This window comes from Monodon monoceros, unplaced genomic scaffold (assembly GCF_005190385.1).
Source record: "Monodon monoceros isolate NGI ecotype Baffin Bay Population unplaced genomic scaffold, NGI_Narwhal_1 Super_Scaffold_9, whole genome shotgun sequence".
Lineage (NCBI taxonomy): Eukaryota > Metazoa > Chordata > Mammalia > Artiodactyla > Monodontidae > Monodon > Monodon monoceros.
The window spans coordinates 23,947,029-23,971,071 of NW_021703786.1; the positions used below are offsets into that span (position 1 = coordinate 23,947,029).

Genomic DNA, 24,043 nt, shown 5'->3' on the forward strand with positions numbered 1-24,043 from the left:
GCTTAGTTGCTCCACGGCATGTGGGATCTTCCTGGACTAGGGTTTGAACCCGTGTCTCCTGCATTGGCAGGCGGATTCTTAACCACTGCGCCACCAGGGAAGTCCCTACCTGCTCTTTATCATGGAGCTTTTGTCTGAATTTGCCTGTACCCTCTCTTTTTCTCATGATTCTTCAGCAGCAGCTTCTGCTACCAAGTGGCAATCTTATTTTTACATACCTGCCATTAAGATATAAAATATGCCACTTACTGTTCCACTTGAAGAAATGAACGCTCAGAAAGATGAAGTGATTTGCCAACGTCACACAGCTTTAGAAAACTTCTGTTAAAAAATGCAATACACAGGAAAGTATGTTTACTGGCTTATCAGATATTTTTCCCCCACAAAACAATCCTTTAAAATGTCTGATACAGGCTATAAAATGAACGAAACTTGAAAACATTATGCAAAGTGACATAAGCTAGATACACAAGGACAAATATTGTATGACTCCATTTATAGAAAATATCCAGAATAGGCAAATTTATAGAGACAGAAAGTAGAACAGAGGCTATTGGGGGCTAGAGGGAGGGAAGGATAGGGGGTTATTGTTTATTGGGTACAGAGTTTCTGTTTGGGATGATGCAAAATTTATGGAAATGAGTGGTGATGATTGCACAGCATTGTGAATATACTTAATGCCACTGAATTGTACACTTACAAATAGTTAAAATGGTAAATTTTATGCTTTGTATATTTTACCGCAATTTAAAAATAGCCAAAAAAAAATGTTTGAGAGCTGTAGTATGTTTTAGTAGAAAGAAAAACTGATACGGCCTCAATGATATATTTTCTTTGTTTTTATTTTTATTTATTTAATAAATTTATTTATTTAATTTATTTTTGGCTGTGTTGGATCTTCGTCACTGCACGCGGGCTTTCTTTAGTTGAGGCGAGCGGGGGCTACTCTTCGCTGTGGTGCTCAGGCTTCTCATTGCAGTGGCTTCTCTTGTTGTGGAGCACAGGCTCTAGGCGCGCGGGCTTCAGTAGTTGTGGCACACGGCCTCAGTAGTTGTGGCAAATGGGCTTAGTTGCTCTGCAGCATGTGGGATCTTCCCAGACCAGGGCTCGAACCCGTGTCCCCTGCATTGGCAGGCGGGTTCTTAGCCACCGTGCCAACAGGGAAGCCCTTTGTTTGTTTTTAAAAGTAAAGGTTTTGTGGGGCAAGGTGAGGGGGGTGGGGTGAGGGGGCTTGGCTATAAAGGGACAGTATTCGAGAGTTCTGCAGTGATAGAATAGTTCCGTGTATTGAATGTGGCAGTAGTTACATGAAGCTAAACAGGTGATAAAATTGCGTAGAACCAAACACATACACACTTGCACACACACAAATGGGTGCATGTAAAACTGGTGAAATCTGAATAAGCTTTATGGATTGTACCCATGTCAGTTTCTTGGTTGTGATATTGTATGGTAGTTATACAAGCTGTTATCATTGGGGGAGGCTGGGTTAAGGGTGTATAGGACATCCATGTACATTTCTTTGTAACTTCCTTTGCATCTATAATTATTTCAAAATAGAAAGTTGACATCAGCACACAAACTGGGACTTCCCTGGTGGTCCAGTGGTAAAGAATCTGCCTTCCAATGCAGGGGACGCAGGTTTGATCCCTGGTCGGGGAAATAAGATCCCACACACTGCGGGGCAACTAAGCCCGCTCTCCACAACTACTGAGCCCACGTGCCTCAACTACAGAGCCCACGAGCTCTGGACCCTGCGTGCCACAATTAGAGAGAGAAAATCCACACGCCACAACTAGAGAGAAGCCCGCGCCACAGTGAAAGATCTCACATGCCTCAACGAAGATCCTGCATGCTGCAACTAAGACCCGACACAGCCAAAAAAATAAATAAAATAAATAAATATTAAACACACACACACACAACACTGACAACAAAAAAGTAAAGACTGCAGTCAGATTCCGAACTAACTTGCAGGTAATCTGATAGCTTGTCCTTATTATGAGTGAGAAATGGCCATTCTCCCTGAGAAAAATTCTCTATTCCCCAGGAATGACTCTCACATGGCTCAGGAGGGGATGACACGCAGACTGTTACCTTCCTTTTTCGGAGCATGTGTGCAATCCATCATCGCATTCTTTCCAAGAAGTTAAATGAAGAGACTTTGAAAGGACTCTGCTCTGTCCTTACCAAGGTTCTATTAGAACCAGGAAATCACTGATTCTAAACTAAAATTCTCGAGTTTTTACTTTGATTCTCTCTTGGTTAAAAAAAACAAGCAAAAAAACCAACCAAACAAAACTTGTTGGCACATATATGGTAGTTTTCAGGAAATACTCAAGTAAAAATGCATTAAATGTTTGTTATCAATGAAAGCTTGAAAACAAAATCACTTAAAATTGATATTTGTTCAGAAACAGACTCTGGAAACAAACTTATGGTTACCAAAGGGGAAAGGCTGCGGGGAGGGATAAATTAGGAGGTTGGGATTAACATATACACACTAGAATATGTAAAATAGATAATCAACAAGGACCTACTGTATAGCATAGGGAACTCTACTTAATGTTCTGTAATAACCTGTACGGGAAAAGAACCTGAAAAAGAATGGATATATGCATATGTATAACTGAACCACTTTGCTGTACACCTGAAACTAACACAACATTGTAAATCAACTATACCCCTACATAAAATAAAAATTAAATTAAAAAAATTGATGTTTGTTCATTCAATTAAATGCAATTCCTTATGCTTTTCTTTCTGTAGTAGCCAGTCAACATTTCTAAGCTAGGGAAGGCACGGAACATTTAAATAAATCAGAGAACTTCTTTGTCTAGACTTGCCCCTCATCATATGAACACCCCAAAAGAGAATATTAAGACATTAAACAAACAAAGGACTTAACGTGGGAAGTGGATACTAGCCATTGCTTAATAACTTGAGAATAGTGAACTTTTAAAACTACAAATACTTGTTAAAAAATAATGTTCTAGGGGCTTCCCTGGTGGCGCAGTGGTTGAGAGTCCGCCTGCTGATGCAGGGGACACAGGTTCGTGCCCCGGTCCGGGAAGATCCCACATGCCGCGGAGCAGCTGGGCCCGTGAGCCATGGCCGCTGAGCCTGCGCGTTCGGAGCCTGTGCTCTGCAACGGGAGAGGCCACAACAGTGAGAGGCCCGCGTACCGCAAAAAAAAAAAAAAAAGACAAATGTTCTTATTCATACACTCTCAGTGGAATTGTAAATTGGTACAATTTTCTATGGAAGAGATATTGTCAGTAAACACTCAAAGTCATAAAAATATTTATATCCTTTCCACCTTAATGAGAGGCCTGTGCACCGCAACGAAGAGTAGCCCCTGCTCACTGCAACTAAAAAGAAAGCCTGAGCACAGCAACTAAGACCTAATGAAGCCAAAAATAAATAAATTTATTAAAAAATATATATATATTTTATATCCTTTGACCTAGTAATTCAATTTCTGGGAATTTATCCAAAACAAATAATTAGAAAGAAGACATAGGGACTTCCCTGGTGGTCCAGTGGTTAAGACATTGCCTTCCAATGCAGGGGGTGCGAGTTCGATCCCTGGTCGGGGAGCTAAGATCCCACATGCCATGTGGCCAGAAAACCAAAACATAAAACAGAAGGAACATTGTAACAAATTCAATAAAGACTTTAAAAAATGGTCCACATCAAAAAAATCTTAAAAAAAAAGACATAAACTATATTACAAAGATGTTCCTAACAACCCTATATATGATAACAAAATCCAGAAAATAACCTATATGCCAAATACTAAAGCAATGTTTAAGTAAATGATAGATTTCCAACCCAATGGAATATTACACAGCTATGAAAATGATGTCCATGTTATGTACCAAATGTAAAGGTGTTTATAAAATAATTCAAGATCCTTGAAGTGTTTTGTAGAAAGGTATGCATCTATGAGTTACCTTCCGCAGAAGAAAGAGCAAATTCCAAAGTACTTAATGAAGGTGAAAAGAAAATTCACGATCTTGGGTCCGTATAATAGATTTTAACAAGATGCAAAGAAATGCAATAAGAGTGGGAAAATTTTAACAAGATGCAAAGAAATGCAATAAGATAAGAGTGGGAAAATTCAAACTCGTAGACATGTTTCTAAATTTCCAAGTTGTGTTCTGGGAAGAGGTACAGCACACGTTAATACTGATGACTGGCTTTAACAGCAGACTGCACACGGAGAGCAGCAAGCTATCTTTGGACTGCTCTGAATATAATCACTTGTGTGCTGAAGATCACAGAGTGAGTCCCAAGGGTTGCTAAAGAGCAGTAAACTGTCAGCATCTTGCATGCAGAATCCCTTGGGAGCAGGAAAGTTGTTTTGGAATACGAGTTTTTAAAAAAAATCACAAAGGTCCAGATTTGTCTGCCCTCAAACACCTTTGAGTAACAGACGGCCAAATCTCCTTTCTATAAGTTAAAGGAGGGGGAAATGATGATTCCCGGTCCTTAGTGCCTGCCTTTAGTGAAGACAGCTGGTACTTCTAGTTAAACATAATTATCCCCTAAATTCCAGGTGTTTAATTCAGCTGTTTAATGTTGCTGTACCGAATGGCTGGATTCAGAAGGACCTGAGGCCATGTCCAGTTTCTTTGGCTACTTATTAGCTCAAGTCCTCCATGCTGGGACCGGGCAAGAATATTAAGGCAAAGTTAGTTCCAGGCCGTTTCCAATTTTCCCAAGTGAAGGAGAAGTAGTTAAATGTTTGGACTTGAATGAGATATCCTACTAGATTAGATGCTGTAGAAAAGGGAGAATTTATGGAGGTGTGGAATACTAGAGGGCTAAAAATTAAGCAGAGAAAGTCAATATAATAAACTTGTAAACAGGGCTTGTCTGGATCAGCCACACAAGTTACAGGCTCACACACACACACCACACACACACACACACGCACACATGCACGCACATGCACACGAATGTACACGTACACATAGGTTGATTGTTGTTCCAAAGCCATCAAAGCTTCAGGCTTGAGACTAACATTTTCATTTAGGGATATTTCAGAGCAGGGCTAGGAGAAACGATACATGATTGATCTTAAACCTGAGAGGCCAAGGTACAGTTGGAAGCTGGAGGCAAAAAATCCCAAGTGAATATAGTGAAGGAAACAGGAAGTTTTAGAAAAGAACGTGGGTGTGCAGAAATCTAAGAGTAACACTCAAATGAGATAACATCATGATTAAAAGCTGTACAGGGAAACTGGTGATGTGATAAATATCTATACATTTAACATCAGGCAACCTATATAGTTTGGCCCCAGGAAGAAACAGCCAGTCTGGCTGTACCGAGTTCACTTTCAGCCAGCAACTATGTGTGGGAAGTTCGTGTGTTTTGAAGAACAAATGAAAAGGCAGGGCAGCACGTGCCACAACTGCTGAAGCCTGTGCCACAGCAACGAAGACCCAATGCAGCCATAAATAAATAAATAAATATTTTAAAAAATGGCAGGGCAGGAGTGGTAATGGTGAATTTGCAGCTCGAAACTCAAGCATGTTTTGATTAACCGAATTACTGTACATAATCTGGCGACCATCTTCAGTGTAGTTATGGTGCACTGTTAGAGGAAGCTGTGGCCTGGCACAATCAGAGATTAAGGCACACAATGTGGATGCTCCTTGGCATATACCCAGACAAAACTCTAATTCGAAAAGATACACACACCCCTATGTCCACAGCAGCACTACTCACAATAGCCAAGACATGGAAGCAACCTAAATGTCCATCGACAGAGGAATGGATAAAGAAGATGTGGTACGTATATACAACAGAATATTACTCGGCCATCAAAAAGAATGAAATAATGCCATTTGCAGAATAATGCCATTTGCAGCAACATGGATGGGCCTAGAGTTGATCATACTAAGTGAAGTAAGTCAGACAGAGAAAGACAAATACCGTATGATATCACTTATATGTGGAATCTAAAAAATAATACAAATGAACGTATCTACAAATCAGAAACAGACTCACAGACATAGAGAATAGACTTGTGGTTGCCAAGGGGGATGGGGGGTGGGGGAGGGAGGATTGGGAGTTGGGGATTAGCAGATGCAAACTATTATATACAGAATGGATAAACAACAAAGTCCTATTGCAAAGCACAGGGAACTATATTCAGTATCCTGTGATAAACCACAAGGGAAAAGAATAGGTAAAAGAATGTACATATGTATAACTGAATCACTTTGCTGTACAGCAGAAAGTAACACAACATTGTAAATCAACTGTACTTCAATAAAAAGAATAATAATATGGATATTGACACGCGTTACAGGATTGAATAGGAGGGAGAGGTGTGTCTCTGCTTAAGCTCCGAGAAGACTATTGAAAGATGGGTGCTGAAGCATTTCTGTGCTCCTCCTCCCATCCCCAGAGGACGCTTTTGTGAACAACAGGAGCTACTTGAGATGGAGAAACCACCGTCAGGTCAGAGTCAGCGCAGCTTACCTGGCTTGCCCTGCGGTGGAGAGGATCTGGTGTCCCCCCTAAGGTGGTGTTCCTAGATTCCCTGGGGGATGCTTTACCTTGGTTACCACTCAAGACTCTTGCCTCACATTTGATGAGGGGTAACCAAGCACCTGATGGGTGGATGGATGAGTCTGCATGTGTATCCCACTGGGTTATATTCACTTTGGGTATTTTTTGGCTGGAGAGTTAGAGCTGGCACCCAGGCATTTCTTACCAAGGGCCCAGCCCTGAAGACACCATACGCCTATTAGCAGGCCAGGCTTCTTTGCACACAAGTCCCCTAGAACTGGGTCTAAGTTCCGGCCTTTGGCTTGTTCTTTCTCCCTTGATAGCTTCTTTCCCATCAACCCCCAAGTTCCCAATAGTTTACATTCCCTTGGGAAGATCTGAGAAAGAGAGAGAGGAAGCTACACTTGGAAAGAAGATTGCTTTGTACTTTATTTACAACAGAATGTAAGAAAAAGTAAGTTATTATCAATAATAATAAATAACTGGGAAAAAAAACACAAAACAGCCATAAAATGACACAGGAGGATGGCGTGTGTGAGGATCAATTTTGTTTGCTTTGCTTGCTGTCTATAACACTGTGCATCCCAAAACTTGGTCCCTCAGCTGTGGCAGTGGTATATTGACTCATTTAATCAAGATCTCAGCTCGAAATGTAAACGCTAAAAATTACACTTGAAGCTACACACGAGTGGCACAGGTGTAACATCAACTCAAAGAACCTCTCCTTGGTGACACACACAAACTGAAGGGAGACTTGCAATTCAACAGACAGGCTTTCGATTTTAAGCAAAAACATTGAGAGGCTTATCCTAAAGCATCTGTTAACTTAACGACAAAATAACAATAACAGCATCTGGAAAGGTCTCAACATATTCACATTCTCTTATTGCACTAACTCCTAAAAAGCTTAAACACTTACATTTCAAATGAAACAGATTGTTTTGAAGGTAGAACACAGAAGAATCTGGTATGTGTTGCCTCTGTATGCCATTGCCATGCTCTTGTGTAACACTCGGTTTCAGCAGGAAAGAAGTTTTAAATGATTTATGATCAAGTGCAGTCACTGGTTTTTTTTTTAATTTCAAGAATTATGGCTTAGATGGCATATCGTCACCCAGCCTACTGAATCAGATGATCAGAAAGGGACTAAAACTATTTAAACAATCTTTCCCTATTGGATTATCTGAGTACGTATCACACGTGGAGTAAACTATTCTCTGGCCCTTCTGAAAAGTAAAATTGTTGTTGACCTATGCCAGCCAGTGACGTGTCGTCTCTGAGTCATTGAAAAGATGCTAAGGCGAGTAGAATTTTAAAATACGCATAAATCCATTAGCCTTGAAATTTTCATGGAAAAATGATTTCTTGAGAAGTGTCAGAATCTATTCTCTTAGGTCACTGTTTATTACAGTGTCTTGGAAGAAAACCACATAACTTTTGGGGGTCTTTTTGTGTCTTTTGAGTGTCTACATTAGACATACACAATTATGCTATTTAGAGATTTATTTTCACAACCAAAAACATGGCTAATAAATACCTCCAAATAGATTAAAGCCATTTTCCCTGACACAAATGCAAGACCCAAACAGAAGGGTTTATAAATTTGTTCACCAGTGAACTCATACTGTTTTGGTTATCATGCAGTAACAAAAATGTCACGGACTCCTTTGTTGTTATGCTTCCTCTTTGCTTTGTCTTATTCCAGCCCAAAAGTAGGAAAATGAAATGGTCTTCAGAGCTGACTTCTGACAAAGTTTATGCAGTAAAAACACCAAGGGCTTCTTATCCTGGGAAAGCACAGCTAAAGCAACAGTGCTGTACTATAGCCAACGAAAAGCACAAGGGCATTTTGTAATTTGAAGTCCATTCAAAGTAATGAAATCTATGGTCATTTTGATGGTCTCCACTAACATGAGAGACAAAGATCGGGTGAACATACGTGTTATTCTGTGGATTATTTATTTTAATTTGGCTACCAGAGACTTAAAACTGGTGGTGTCGGATTCACTATATTTATATATATACAGGTATAGTACAATTTTGGTGAACAAGGTTGAAGGTTTCCACATTGCAGACAGAGGCACTGAGTTAAGATCCTATTCTTCCCCTAAACATGCTTAATGAATTCAAGTTTCTGCTTTTTTTTTCTTCTAAATTTCCATCATGCAGCCACTTAATTTCCAGCCTTATAGGAATTAATAATGTTCTATATACACATTCATTGCAGGCTTGTACCCCACAATAAACAAATTCATGTATGGAGACTGTGAAATGACACTTGACAATCAAGACAAATAAAATACTGAAGTCATTTATGCCCTGTGATGACTGGATTAAATATTCAAAGCAGCTAAAGGAATATCTGCACCCGTCCCCCCGCCCCTGTCAAAATGCACACAAACCACATGTAGACAGAAAAGCTGAACATACTTTAAGAGCACACATAGTTGTTGGCTAAGAATTACACTATCAGTGGTAGTTTCGCAAGTAGTGTCTGTGGTATTGTACTGGTTATAAGAGAAAGAAAACTCACAGTAGGAAACCAGAAATTAGCTTTCTAAAGCATATAGAATTGCTGACCTTGATAGCAAAAGCTACTTTACAAAAATGGAAAATTAGCAATGGCATCAACAGAAAAACTAGGTCTAGATGTGTGAACAGCACGCACAAAATAAATTCATTCCATGCAAAAATCACGATCCCACCCCATCCTGATTTCAGCTTGCAAATGGTAAGCAAATATACACACTATGTCACTGTCTTCTGAAAGGAGAATTTTACTTCCAAAGGGAAACATTCTTGTTAAGTGCTACTGTGTCGAAAGAGAGCCATTGAGAAGTCCAAGAGGTCTTGATAAAAGATTGAGTTTTCCCACAAGCAAAAATCATGCTACCATACCATGCAAAGGTGGTGTCTTACTATGGTGCTATCATTCTTAGGGAAGAGATGCACTGTTGATCTAAGCTATTTGCAATGGGTTCCCTTTGAGTTCTGGGTTTATTTATTAAGCTAAATGTCAACCTATAGATAAAGAAATGATCTTGACAATCTGACATATGACTTAGAACACTTGGTGCTGGGCTCATGGGGCCAGCACCTGCACCTTGGGAGAGTCTGTTAACTGGAAGGACACTAGGCAGAGTGCTGTGCTCTGAGAGAGAGAAGCAGGCAGGGTCCACTGGCTGAGAGGCTGTGTAAGAGGAGGAGGATACCCTCCTTGGTCTATGTAGTGTCCTTTGGAATCTGTGTTTGGGGAAGGTCCCTTTCCTGAGGTTGGAGGTTATGGTCAGGAAGGCTAGCTGGGGCCTTGGAGTTGCCCAATTACCTTGTTCTCTTCCTCTCTTGGAGGACAAAAGGAAATGCCAGATTCTGTTTGCTCTTCTTTCTGTGTTTAAAGGCAGTGAGGTGCGAAGGTGGCAGTCTTCTCTTTAGATCAAAGGAGAGCTCTCTTTCTGCCACTTTGGTGAGTGATCTTGTCTCCCGTCAACCTTGAGTCTGATCTTGCATTACCAATACTCTCAGAAAAGAAAGCTAGACAGAGGGGCATCTTTTATCACTTTTCCTTTTTACTCTACAGATAGGAGTCAGCCATTCTGCTCATTTTCTCCTCCCACTCGACTGTATTCACTCGACTTTTGTGACATTCCCAATATTTGGATTTCAAGTAAGGAGCAAGAGAATGACAATCTTTTCTAAGGTCTAGTGATGGGCAATCCGTTCAGGGAGGTCTGGATGTTATTAAGAGTAAAATGAGGAAGGGGATGGGAGACAACTCTGACAGTGTTAAAGTCCAGGTAGCTTACTCTATCCTTGAACTTCTTTGATTGGGCAAAGAGTCAATGAATTCTACTCAATTAACTGCAAATTCTGAGAATCTTAAAGGATGACGGAAGGTGATAGGTCAAGGTTCGTTGGTACCTGTAGAAAAAAAAAGACGTTTGCCTCACCTGGGCCTCTTGGTTCCTAAACCAAACCATCCCCAAATCAGACAGTTATGGTCACATTCATCCATGTAATTCTTAAAGATTTCTGAGGCCACAAGGGCACGAAGGGGAAAGTTATTAAAAGACAGAAACAAGTGGAATCTTTATTAAATTCTGTGAAAGGTATAAATAAGTTACTGTTAATTGCACTTGGAGCCTCTACATGTTGATAATTAAAATTTCCAAAAAATTTAAAGAGTTAATTAGGCTCCAAATCCTGAGTCAGACTAACGCAAATAGGAATCTCAGTAACTACTGGTATTCAAGTATTGGTAAGGAGCAGTTCAAAATTTAACAATTAGGTATATTATGCCTGAGAATATTTTTGAGAATTTCAGGTTTGATGGGAGGAAACTGACTTCACTATTTCACTACACCTTGTAACACAGTGGTGCAAAGTTTTCATTTATTTACCCTTGAAGTCCATGCCAACCTCATCAAATGCCCAATAAACAAGGCTTCCTCCCTGGCATCCAGCTGTGGCTACAGAAGATCCCTTCTGTCCTTTGCAAGTCTTACATCTTACATCTAATGTGACGCTGTGTGGCATACTTAAGGAATCATATGTGAAATTATTTAACTACATGCACACTCAAAAGATCAAAGGGACATGTTTGAGTGACAAAGCAGTCTTTTTCTATATCAGATTATTAAAAAAACAACAACAACAAAAAAAACAAGACCCCAAACCGAAAATATAAAACCCCATGAAATATTCTTATGAAGTTACTCTGATTTGGGCCGACATGGCTTATCTGAAGAATGTATGCCAGGTAAATTCAGGGTGGCTTTTTTCTCAGGGTCTGGAAGCGTGAGAGTTTCTGGGGCAGACTTTTTCCGGGGCCGATCTTTGGGAACCGACAGAAATTCTGGCGCATCTGTGGAGAGAGGAGTGGATGGAGCGCTGGAAGGGGCACTGCGGACTGAGGAGGGCAGCAGGGGAATGCTGGAGATAGAAACGGCAGGGGGGAAAACGCCAATTTTCTTGTTGGTGGCTTCCTGAGTGGCTCGTTCAAATTCTCGGACTTCATCCATTGTCATGTCTTAAAGGAAAAAAACAGAAAGAAGAAAAAAATGAGCAGGTATTTAGAAGAGATGCAAATGGATTCATCTCTCTTCCTGTTTTTAAAGGACCCATCAGAACTCTATGATAAGGGGATCTCTCCAGATTATAAACCCAAATTATCATCGAAATGCTAAGCCCTGAATTTTTTTCTTTTTACTGAGGCAGACCTCTGAAAAAAAAAATTCCTTTATGAGTAACCATCCAAGATTGTCCAAAGCACTTTTCAGTGAGTACTTTAAGTATTCTGAAAACAGAACTTATCAGGAGAGTACAGAAGCACACCGGAGCTGTGTGTGTCTGTGTGTTGTGCATATGGTATGGTATGCAGAGCTATTATTAGACCTGGCCATCTTTTCTATAAAGGGAAGATTATTAAAGCAATCAATGGCCCCAAAATTATACATACTGTTATCCACTTTAGATCGTGAAAATGTAAGTTCACCTTTATAGGGTAAATAGGCAGATCATCAGAATTTTTCAATCCTCTTATTCAATGAATATACTTATGCATTGAATATACTTATTCAATGAATATACATAGATTATTCAATGAATATTCTAGGGGTTACTTGTTTCCTGACTGTGTATCCACCCTGAGATTTTTCAGGCGCTGTGTTTTAATTATTTCTTCTTAAAAAACAAGTAAGATATGACAACAACAAACTCTGCTAACTATCCCCAAACCAAAAAAACAAAACCATTTCTCAAGGAAACATAAAAAGGAAAAGAGCAGAGAACAAAAGGATAGTATCACATAATAGGTGAGAATTTTACTTAAAAGAAAAAGAGCATTATTTGGCATTCAAGTAATAAATTCAGTGACGCCTCATTTAACAGGCATTGTCAGATGGTGTAGACTTTCCAAATACCTGAAATGTTATTATGTGAGAAAGTAAAAAAAAAAAAAAAAAAAAAAAATTCCTTTAAATGTAAATCCTTCCCTAATGTAACTACAGTGAATAACATATTACATACACTTACTACATTTTAGACGTAATACACTGAAAGAATATCACTGTTACAATACAGTGGTGCCTTCTTTCTTAGAGCCGGTTTGCTTTATATAGTTTAGTATCTCTTCTCTCATTCTTAGAAACTCTATTATTATTACTACTACTATTATGGTTATTATTAATTACTCTAAGTCAGGCTATCCCTGGTATCCTTTGCCAATTTTATTACCGGTAACAGGGAAAACAGATAACTGGGCATATTAGAAAAAGCTCAGTGAAGGCCTAAAAGCTTGTAAAATGTGAAATCTGCTGCCCATGGATTTCTACATCTGTTTTAGCTTCCAGAGAACCATTTTTCATTTGCGGCCTCTCCCATGAACTTAGTAGGTGATACCACATTAGATGATACCACATAAACTAGTAGGAAACATAGAGCCCCTTTGGAAATACTAACTATGGAGTTAATATAGTATTAATCATTAAGACATATATATATATATATATATATAGAGAGAGAGAGAGAGAGAGAGAGACAGAGACAGAGAAAGAGAGACAGAGAGTCATATCATAACATATGAGCAAACCAGGAATATTGTGCAAAAAACAAAATCCTTAAGAGGATTTCCTAGGAACAATTATTAAAATTTTCTGAAAGGAAAATGTTCTTACAAAGGAAATAAAAAATTATGCCTGTGTTGATAGAATATGAAATTCAGAACATAGCAAGAACTGTACCTGTAAACTTACCACTTTAAAAAAATACTAAGACTATTAAACAAGCTCAGAAATAAGATTAAATTCTTTAAAAGGAGGTATTTCAAAACAAAATTGAGAAGCAGCCGCATAGCACAGGGAGATCAGCTCGTGCTTTGTGACCACCTAGAGGGGTGGGATAGGGAGGGTGGGAGGGAGGGAGACGCAAGAGGGAAGAGATATGGGAACATATGTATATGTATAACTGATTCACTTTGTTATAAAGCAGAAACTAACACATCATTGTAAAGCAATTATACTCCAATAAATATGTTAAAAGAAGTATAGGAAAAATAAAAACAAATTGAGACTCAGAAAAATTTCAGTGAATTTCAGCAAAATCTCAGCAGTATGTTTCTGCTATAATAAATGATATCATCTTTGAAAAATCAGGTTTTCTATACAAGTGGCTGAATATAGTGCTCTACTCCACACATCCAGCAGGGGGCAGAAATCATCCAAAGTACAGAAGTTTGATTTTGCACTCCCGTTCAGAGTCTCTTAGAAGTTCTCTTCCTTGAAAGTATTGAACCTACTCAATTGAACAGGAGACTGTTATTTCCTTATTGCCCGTGGCCATGGATGTTCATTTTGCCTAATTTCAATCTAGTTTGTCTCTACTCAGGTCAATGATTTAAATTTACTGAGCACCCATGCAGTTTTTATTCGTGATGGACAGCAGCCCCTTGATTTCAACTTTTTCATTATGATAGAGAAGAAAAATATAGAAAAATAAATGACCCCCAATTTGATGGAATTCAAAGAATAAGGGAAATGGTAGTAAGCATTTAAAGATAACCACGTTGGGACTTCCCTGGTGGTCCAGTGGTTAAGACTTCGCCTTCCAATGCAGGGGGTGAGGGTTCCATCCCTGGCCGGGGAACTAAGATCCCACATGCCTCCAGGCCAAAAAACCAAAACATAAAACAGAAGCAATATTGTAACAAATTCAATAAGGTATAAGAACTTAGAATGAGGAAAGCACTGTTTAGTATCCTTTGGGTACCTGGCATCTTCCCCTTTCCTCTGGCTTCCTTTGTCTTGTGGTGCTTATATATAGTGAGTGGCTTTCAGAGAGCAGCTGAGAAGGAACAGGTGTCTAACGTTCCTAAAGAAAAGGTAATTGAAAGTGATAGAAATTCAAGGACAGTTTCCTTAATGAGCACTTCTAACTTTAGAACAGGGAGAGAGGAAGGGGGAAGTCCTATAGGAACTGGTCGGTGCCTACAGAGGAACACCTCCTGATCCAAAGAGCTTTCTGCAAATCCAATCACTGCATCCAAAATGGGGAGGAAGGCCATTTCAACCTCAAGGGCAGTCACATGCATCCAATAGCAGCGCATAGGTCTTACAGGGCACATTCCAAAGACATGCTCTCAAAAGTTCACTAGAAATTTCCAGAGTGCAACCAAAGGTCTTTGCATATCTAAAGCATTTACAACAATGGCCATCTGTCAATTTTCTGTAACTACACTGTCAATTTCTTAAATATCTAACGTGTATTATTGTGGGGCTAACAGACATGTGGGCTCAAGCTGGCACCCAAAGAGATCACAGCTCTGGCCAAAGATACATTTAAATGACTTGGCGATTACATTTTTCTTTGTTATCTGTCACTCCTCTTCATTAGCACGAATGATTGAGATAGAACTATATTTAAGATGCTGGCATACACCGTACGGTCAGCTCTCAATCACCAATGTGCCATTAAATAACCTCAGGTTCTCTGATGCTTAAGTCCCGGGCTAGATCTAGCTCACCACACCTTCACTGCTCAGCCAGTATGTATGCATAGATGGCAGCCCCATCTGGACATGAACCTAAGTAAAAAGGAAGTGATTGGGTCAGATAGCCATAAAGAGCCCTAGAAAGCATTTCAAAGCAAATGTAAAGAAACCTAAAATACTAGATGAGCCCGAATGAATGACTTAAATGAATGAGTGTTAACTATGTCTTTAAAAGTTTCTGGCATTGATGGTCTAGCTTTCTTAGGACGTCCGTTTTTACCCCTCTGTTCTTTTGTGGTGCAGGCCACACAATGTTTCCACTCTACATGCTCTTGGTTTTATGACCGAAATAACCCCCGAGTCAAGCGGCATTAAAGAATGGAAATGTCTGGAAGCAAGAGGTAACACTGTCCAGTTAAGACCCAGCTCAGGTTCTTCACCAACAGCCTCTGGGCAACGACGCTTTTTTGTGGAAGTTTGAGAATTGATGCATTTGAAGTCTTTTCAAAGATCAGTTTATGTGTATGTTTGGTAAAGGGTGGGCAACATGTTTTAAAAATTCTACATACACTTGTTTGGGCCTGGCTCTCTATGTCATCCACAGTGGAGGAATGCTGATTGCAAACTTTTATGTTGGTTTGTTCATGCATGTTTTTCTCGTATTCCCGAACATCATCCATTGTCATATCTGAAAGAAGGTCAAGATGTTGGCAACTTCCGTTATTAAATCCAAACTTTCAATGGGGGAGACTTCAGGGGAAGATGGCAGCTTAGCAGAAGCCAAAGAGAGGAGTAAAAAGCAGGGAACTCACTAACTTTATGAAGAGTCAATCATAAAGTTAGGCAAACCAGCCAAAGGGGGAGTGAATACAAGGAAGTTAAGTCAAAATAGTCTTAGAACTGAAAAGAGTGGAAATTATTTAGGGGTGATTCTTGTAAAATGAGCTAGGTGGGTAGAAAGTATTAGCTCGTGGATAGGGCTGTAGCCTGAGATCTCCTAAAAGCATGGTTAGAAGATCCCTTTAAGGGACAGGGTCAGGTCTGTGTGGTCTAATACTTACCTTCCATATACCTTTCAAAATAGATTTGGAGATTCTTTACAACAATGCATTCAACAGAAAGAACACTTTCATTGCTATTGTAAGAGACATGACATAGAGGGTAGAGAAATGATGCTCACTGCTACCAGTGAGATTTGGTGCAATGCTCACACAGAGAGGTATTTTTGCACAGAATACATGGTGTCAGAGAGTACAGGTCTGCACTGAACTTCAAGTCTAGCATAATACCACAAAGATGGGTGGCACTACTTCCACCCACACTGATCTCTAAATAAAATGGCACATGACATTATGATGTTTGGCCTGAGTCTTCACTTTTTCAGTATTTCAGAATGATAATTTCTTAATCCAGTGGTTCTCAACAGGGGACAGTTTTGTGACATTTTTGGTTGTCACAACTGGGGTGGAGGTGCTACTGGCATGTAGTGGGTAGAGGCCAGGGATGCTGTGGCACATCCTACAGTGCACAGTCCTCCCCGCCTCCCCAGCAAAGAATGATTTGGTCCAAAATGTCAGTGGTGCCAAGGTTGAGAAGCCTTGTCTAAATCCAACTGATAAAAAACTTCAACAAAGAACCTGTTATCTTCAATAGGTGAAACATAAAAATAACAATGAGTCTCACATTAAATACTTCTGTTGCTTTATCCTCCACTCCCCACTCCACTCCTTGGTTATTTTACAACATTTTATTTGCAATTTCCCCAGATGGGCATTCTTCTGAGACTCTCACGGCAGAATTTAACTTCATGACTCTTTACGATGAATGGTACATGCACAACAATTGGTTAATCAAGCTACTGCCTTGGTCACTAGTTAGCTTGGTGGGGATGTAGAGCGGGTTATGTGCAGCTGGAATTTTTCCTTAAGTCGTTTCTGCATGATGTGGTCCGGTGTCTTTTTATATCAATCCATGTGTGTCATGTGAGAGTCTCTTCAATTCTAAAGGGTAGGCTTGCCAGAAGTTTATGAATTAATTCAGTGTAGTCTTGCAGCCAAGATGGAGGGCAGCTCTAAATCCACACCTGGGCTATTTTATTTAGCTGATGGTCCCCCTCCACACCCCGAAACCGTTAATCAAAAATGCTGTCCATAAGCAATGTAAGTATCAAGAAAGCTAAGCAACAGTCTGGCCAAGCAAAGAGCATGCTTTTCTTTTAGAAAATCAAGGTAAATGGAAAGCAGTAAAGAGATGCTGCTTTGTGATTACAACAAATGCGTCTTAGTTAACAATAATAACATCCTTTCAATACAATCACTTTAATTTCAATGGCTGGTTATCAAAATTCTTAAACACAAATACACCTGGAATGAATACTTAGGTCATTTTAAGTTAAAAGTTTTAAAGAAATTTCTTCATACATATGTTCATTAGACACTTTATTTCCCCCCTCGCTGGCATGCCAGTAATTTTGAAAACAAAAACAACGGCGGCTTCATTTCTTTGTTCTAGTGAATCTCAAAGGAAATCATTCTTTATTTTTAATTAGCTCAATGTTAAGAGAGGGGCTTAAACTGTGTGACTAAGGGCTTTCAAAGATATCTCAATTTTTATGGATGTGAAGAAAGATTTAATAACAAAGATACTCATTATTATCTTGTTCATAATAGTGAAAAATTGAAAACAACTCAGGGGCCTGATGGTATTATGCAGCGGTTAAAAATGATGCAGAAGGATATTTAACACTATAGAGAAATGTCCTTGGTATATTGTTAAATAAAAAATTGGAGGTAAAAGAAATCATTTTTTTTTACCAGAAAAGCATTATATACACTTAAAAAAGACTTTTGAAAGGGTACACTTCAAAATGTTAAAAGAGTGATTGTTTTGAGGAGTTGGAATTATAGGTAATTTTCATTTTCTCCTTTTTGTTTATCTATATTTTCTAAGTTTTCTATATCAAATATGCATTACTTCTGTAAGAAAGAAAAAGAGAACATTATTTTAAAATCGATTATTTGAGGTCATTAGAAGATGGATACCATCAATTTGCAAATAGGTAAGATATACTTTTCTAGAATTTTTGCCTATTCTAGAAACATGATTCCTTTTTTCTTAAAATGAAGAGTTAAGAAACCAAGTTGCAGAAAATTTCATCTAAAAGAAAAAAAAAATCTCTCAATTAGACCACATAAGAATGAACATTTCTAGGGAGTTCCCTTGTGGCCTAGTGGTTAGGATTCAGTGCTTTCACTGCCGTGGCCTGGGTTCAATCCCTGGTCAGGAAACAGATCCTGCAAGCCGAGCAGCATGGCCAAAAAACAAAAACAAAAAAACCCGAAGAACATTTCTAGTAGTTCTCTAAAAGCTGATGATAATTTGGTCCCAGCCAATGCTGAAGGAAAATATTGGGCTGGCCTAAAAGTTCATTTGGGTTTTTCCATAAGATGTTATGGAAAAACCCAAATGAACTTTTAGGCCAACCCAGTACTTTTGTCTAAATCCTGAACTATCCCCTCATACCATACACGCTTATGGAAATGATGTCAACATTTTCAATATTCCTCAATAATTTATGGAAAGCCTAATTAAGTGAAAATGTTCCTACTCAGGTTATCATCTGGTAGAATGCATTCCTATTCAGGTTATCTGGTAGAATGCATTCCTATTCAGGTTACCTGGTAGAACGCATTCCTATTCAGGTTATCTGGTAGAACGCATTATGTCTTGCTTCAGCAAAGTATATTACCTCAAAATCTACACATGAATCAATTTTTTAGTAAATTCAATTACACACACACAATGACAGATTACACTTTTGGAGATGATTCATCTTCATTACTGATTGATTTTCAATGATCAGAGTGACTTCTCACAGTTTAGGTTCAGATCTCTTGGCTCCCAGCAAACAAATGCTTATGTGTATCAGAGAAACTCAAAGGAATCGTATGTCAATTATTTTACAAATAAACTGATCAATAATCACCCCTTACTTTATAGATCTGAAAGGTCATAATTTACTTTTCTTAAGTAAAGTTTCTTAAATGAAGTGTTCTTAAATAACACTGGCCTAACTCCCTGATTTAAAAGACTATTGGAACTAGTACCAAATTTCTTCTGATAAGGAAGGCATGTCCTAGTATCTTTGACACTTGGCTATCTGAGTGTGACTGATAATCTGGGGGTATAAATGCCCTCTTCATCGCAAGATTTTCTGTCTTTGCCCTCTTGCAAGACCACTTCTGTCCTTCTCTTTCTCGCCCTCCTTCAGGTGAGGAGAGTAAGCAGACCCCAGACTTCTGTCCCAGCATGTAGAGGCCACACTGAATTGGCCTGGGTAGAACCCTTTTCTCTACCACCAGCTCAGCTTCGTCAAAGAAGCTCTGGATTCAGGGGATTCGTTAATTGAGAAGCTTCTTCAATTTCTTAAACCATGTACTAAGCAAAATATACCTCTGTATGAGTCTTGGTCTGCTTCAACTATTTTCTGCTTTGTTATAAAATGCGGATTTCACTTATTATTTACTCATTGAATCACTCAAGTAATGCATGAATTATTTTCCATAGAAATAATTCAAGTAGCACTGGATTACATAGAGAAAACAGAGTAATTCCTTTTAACTTCCCTTATCAATCCTGTTCCTTCTGGAGATAACTGCCAGATTTTTTCCTATGAATTCACGTGTATGTTACTATCACACACAGTCTCGCTTAATTTCACATTTATGGAATCATACTATAGTATACTATACGATACATATTATTCTGGCTGAATTTTCCACTAATGGGAAAAACATATTTCCATACCAGTATGTAGAGAACTACCTTATTCTTTTTAACTGTTACACACAATATTCATAGTATGAGTCTACCATAGTTTACTTGACCATATTTCTGCTAATGGACATTTACATGGAGACTAGATTTTAGCTCTTATAAACAACACTACACTGAACAGCTTCGTATTTATATTCACGAACATGTGTATTCCTCAAGAATAAATATCTAGAAGTGGAATTACTGGGTCACAGGTTATTTGTACTTATCACTATCACTTTTTTTACAGAAACTGTTAGTGTGTTCTCCCACCTATCCAAAACTGGATTATTATCGCTCTTTAAAACTTTGGCTATCAGATGGGCAAATGTCATATCTTCTTGTTGTTCTCATTACGTTTCTTCTAATTAGTAGTGAGGTTATTGGTCATTTGCATTTCTTCTTCCATGGTTTACCTATTTATGTTCTTAACCTTTTTTTTTATTGAGTTGTTGGATTTTTGATTTATATACTGTAGATATTAGTCCTCTGTTGGCTACATATGTTGCAGATAGCTTCTGTTAGTCTTTCAACTTTGTTTCTGGTGGCAATTTTCTTTCAATCATTTTATTAAAGAAGGCAGGTTTATTTCACTGGAAGTGGAGGCAAGACTGTATATTTGAAAAGCCTTCAGGATAGAAGTCATTTGAACATACAGAGAAACTGCAAATGACATGGAGCAAAATGTCTGCAAGCAGGGATTCTCCTTCATTGTATTGCACAGCTGCAGCAGCGACAATTTTAATAAAGCATCATATACCCTAATTCAGTGACCTGTCCAATGGCACATTATATTTTATTTCCTTCTACAAATGTTTTCTATTTCCAGGCTCCTCAGCCTACTGAAGTAATTTTTTTTTTTTTTTCTCTAAGTCAAAATGGAAGTCTTAAACAAGTGGTTGGTCAGAGGAAGCTCCAGCAATCATGAATTAGGTTTGATACACCTTTGACTCCAGCAGAATGGTGGCCATGCTTTGGGAAGTGCTTTTTTTCTTTTTTTAAAACTCTTTAAAATGGTTATAAATTCAATAGATGCTTGTTATAAATAGTTTACTTTTTTGTAGTGAAAGTAGCCAATCCTCAAGGCTTGGTGCATACACTTTCCATGTAATTCAGACCACTAAGATCTAGAATTGTAATCTATAGTTGTGATTTTTCCCCCACAGTTCTTAATTTGGGGAGGTGGAGGAGGGCGCATCACAGATCCCTTTGAAAATGTGATGGAGAGCAATGGGTTCTCTCCCCGGAAAAATGAAGGTAAGCACACTCACATAAAATGTTGCATAAGGGCCACAGCACTCAAGTTCATGTTTCAGGAAACCTGAGGCCATTGGAAAATGCTGGCTTGGTGAACTCAGTCAGCTAATGCCAGTCCCTAAGCTGGCTTCTTTCTCCACCTTGAGCTTGCTTCTCTCGTTGTTAGGCTGCTCTAAGGACTCCAGAATGATTTCTATGTCACTTTCATGAGGGAGTTTCATCTATACTAGCCAGAGCTACCACCTCTACTTTTTTAGAAGGGTCAGGATTCACGAGGTTCCACTCAATCACAACCTCCCTTGGGAAACCCTCTGTGCTCCTCTCTCAAAATACTGTCAGATTTGTGAAGCAACGCCATGCTTTGGTGAAGCAGGGCTGCCTATTTTTATCCCTCCGCTTTCACCCCACCTTCGGAAACGTGCAGTTGTTTCTTCTGATCACGCAGGAGACACCCAAGGCTCATGGATAAAGACCAAGCAAGGCTTTGAAAGACAAACTCAATTCCTCCAGCAGTGGAAATGGTTATATTTTACAATGTACAAGAGCAGAATCAAATCTGTTTTGGGAAATAGTTATGTGACAGTCAAATGCTGAAATTCAGAAAAGATACAAAATTAATCCTTGGGCAAGAAATGATCACCATCATCTACAGTGTCTTTTTTTTTTACTCTTAATTAAGCATTGGAGGTGGTGAGTCTAATCAGGGAGAAAGAGATCATCCAGGGCTGCCAGTGCATAAGGGTGTCCAGTTTGGGCACTGTAGGAACACACAGCCCAGGAGGTCAATGGAGCTAAAATTCAGCCCTAAACTGACAGCACCTGCTGAAACTGCCCAGAAGGGGCGCCTTTTTCCTAATGCTTACAAGGCATCAGAGTTTAGCAGTTGGCCCTGAAGGCATCTACCACTCTCTAGTATAATTAAACTTGGATTGAATTAATTAAACTGTCCCTTCAATCTAATCTGATTTAAAGTCATTCTTAAAATTTTAGTGAGCATCGGATTCATCTGGAGGGCTTGTTAAAACACAGATTGCTGGGCTGTACCCCTTGAGTATCTGATTCAGCAGGTTGGGGTGGGGTCTGAGAATCTGAACTTGTAACAAGTACCCCAAGGACGCTGATGTGGCAGGCCCACTTGCAGAATAAGTGCCATAAGCTATAGGAAAGGATTTCTTTACTTTGAACCTTTTCCATGTTTACTATGAGAGCCTCACTGAGCCTGTAGAGACCAAAGAAAAATAAGCAACTTCAGGTACCCAAAACTGAAGGTCTGTTCTGGTGGGCAGTGACACAGCCATTTACCTGAAAGGCCCGCAGTCTGCAGCATTACCTTGAATAAGGGGCTGTGAGCAGGGCTATTTTCATTTATTTGACTGAGTGTCTGCATCTGTGTAATGAAGGAGCTACTGTTTTCCTGGCAAGCAGCTCAGCTGGGGGCAATGATGCCAGTAATTTAAATGAAATTGATGCGGTGGGTCTCAGACCCCTTGCTGAGTGAAAAGGCTGCTTGTTTTGGTTGGGGCTAGGATTGTATATATAATGGGTGGATGCCTTCTCTGGGGAGTACAAGGTGCCCTGACCATCTATATCTGCTAAACCACACGCTTTTTTCCTGCACTCAGATACAGAAAGGGCTTTTTGTCAGTAGACTCTCTGAGTTAATTCCTGTCTCCACCTCACCCATCTTAAGTAGATGTTCTCATCTTAAAGGTCTTCCTTTGATGCATTATTCTAACTTTGGGCCCCTGTAATAGTCTGAGTTTTGTTTTGTTTTGTTTTGGACTAAAAGTCTTTTAAGTCTCTTCGTTGCTTCAGGCTCAGGTGAGATGGAAAAGAATCGGCCCCCATCCTCTGCACTCCAGCCATTCCCTTACTAGACTCCCGCCCACATTTTCTTTTTCTATATCTTGCCTCTACTCAAATTCTCTTTTCTGATCAACAGGCTTGCAGTGTTTTGTCCTCTTCATCAGGGCACGGCTACCCTTTTTTTTTTTTTTTTTTTTTTTTTTTGCGGTATGTGGGCCTCTCCCGTTGCGCAGCACAGGCTCCGGACGCGCAGGTCCAGCAGCCATGGCTCACAGGCCCAGCCGCTCCACGGCATCCTCCCGGACCGGGGCACGAACCCGTGTCCCCTGCATCAGCAGGCGGACTCTCAACCCCTGCGCCACCAGGGAAGCCCACGGCTACCCTTTTTGATGCTGCCTTTTCCGAAAAGTCCTCTAAGGCATCCTGGCACTCAAGAGAAATCTACTGAAGTGCCCTGTCTCTTGGTCTTCAGTGTGGCAGAGTTTTGGCCCTTCAGGCCTCCGTTCACTTGCCAAACTTCTCACCAGTTTTGAGCCTCTTATTTGAACAACCTTTTGAAATTCCCTTAGTGTCGGTGGCAAGGATGCCAGGAGCGTGGAGGTGTGCAAGTTGGGGGAGACCAGCAGTTCTTAACGTTTGGGGTGTCTGTACTCCCCTTAAGAATCTGAGAAAAGTTCTCCAGAAAAAAAACAACCAGAAAGATTTGTTTAATGATCTGGGGAAGTAATCACAGGAGACTCTCCCTCCCTCTGTCTCTCAATAGACAACCACAGATATGTGTTCAGGAGGCGTGACAGTATGGCTGCCTGTGAGCAGCGTCCTTGGGGTACGGGATAAGAGAAGGCAAATGATGATCTTTCCAAAGAGTCTCTTCCAGAGGTCTGCATTTGAGCAAACCCAGGAAGACGCAAAGATGCATTTGCTTTTCAGAAGACGTGGATCTGGGAAAACTGTGCAAAAAAAGAAAAAAAAAAAAGCACTCCCATAGCCTACAGAACCCCGTCTTTTGAAATGTGGTCAGAAACAGCTAACAACATTAATAACAATCACTGTCTTTGCCCATTCAGTCCAATGTAACTTTTCACTTCAAATTTGATACCTTCTGCTAAGAGGAGGGAAGGGATTGGTGGAACAATGACAGAAAGGCACCAAAATGCA

General features: G+C 39.6%; 1 protein-coding gene across 2 annotated transcripts in view; it reads right to left on the minus strand.

The window, feature by feature from the left end:
- Positions 1 to 10,897: 10,897 nt before the first annotated feature.
- The window catches only part of PITPNC1 (phosphatidylinositol transfer protein cytoplasmic 1), a 252,078-nt gene continuing 238,932 nt past the window's right edge, over positions 10,898 to 24,043 (minus strand). Inside the window, exons 9-10 of one of the 2 annotated variants that reach the window (XM_029212735.1) lie at positions 15,577 to 15,695; positions 10,901 to 11,551 (exon numbers count right to left, since the gene is read on the minus strand). In XM_029212735.1, the coding sequence (XP_029068568.1) occupies positions 11,546 to 11,551; positions 15,577 to 15,695 (125 nt within the window). In that variant the 3' untranslated portion in view covers positions 10,901 to 11,545. Of the gene's footprint in view, positions 11,552 to 15,576; positions 15,696 to 24,043 lie in introns of both variants that reach the window. The other variant, XM_029212734.1, reaches the window with a different exon arrangement.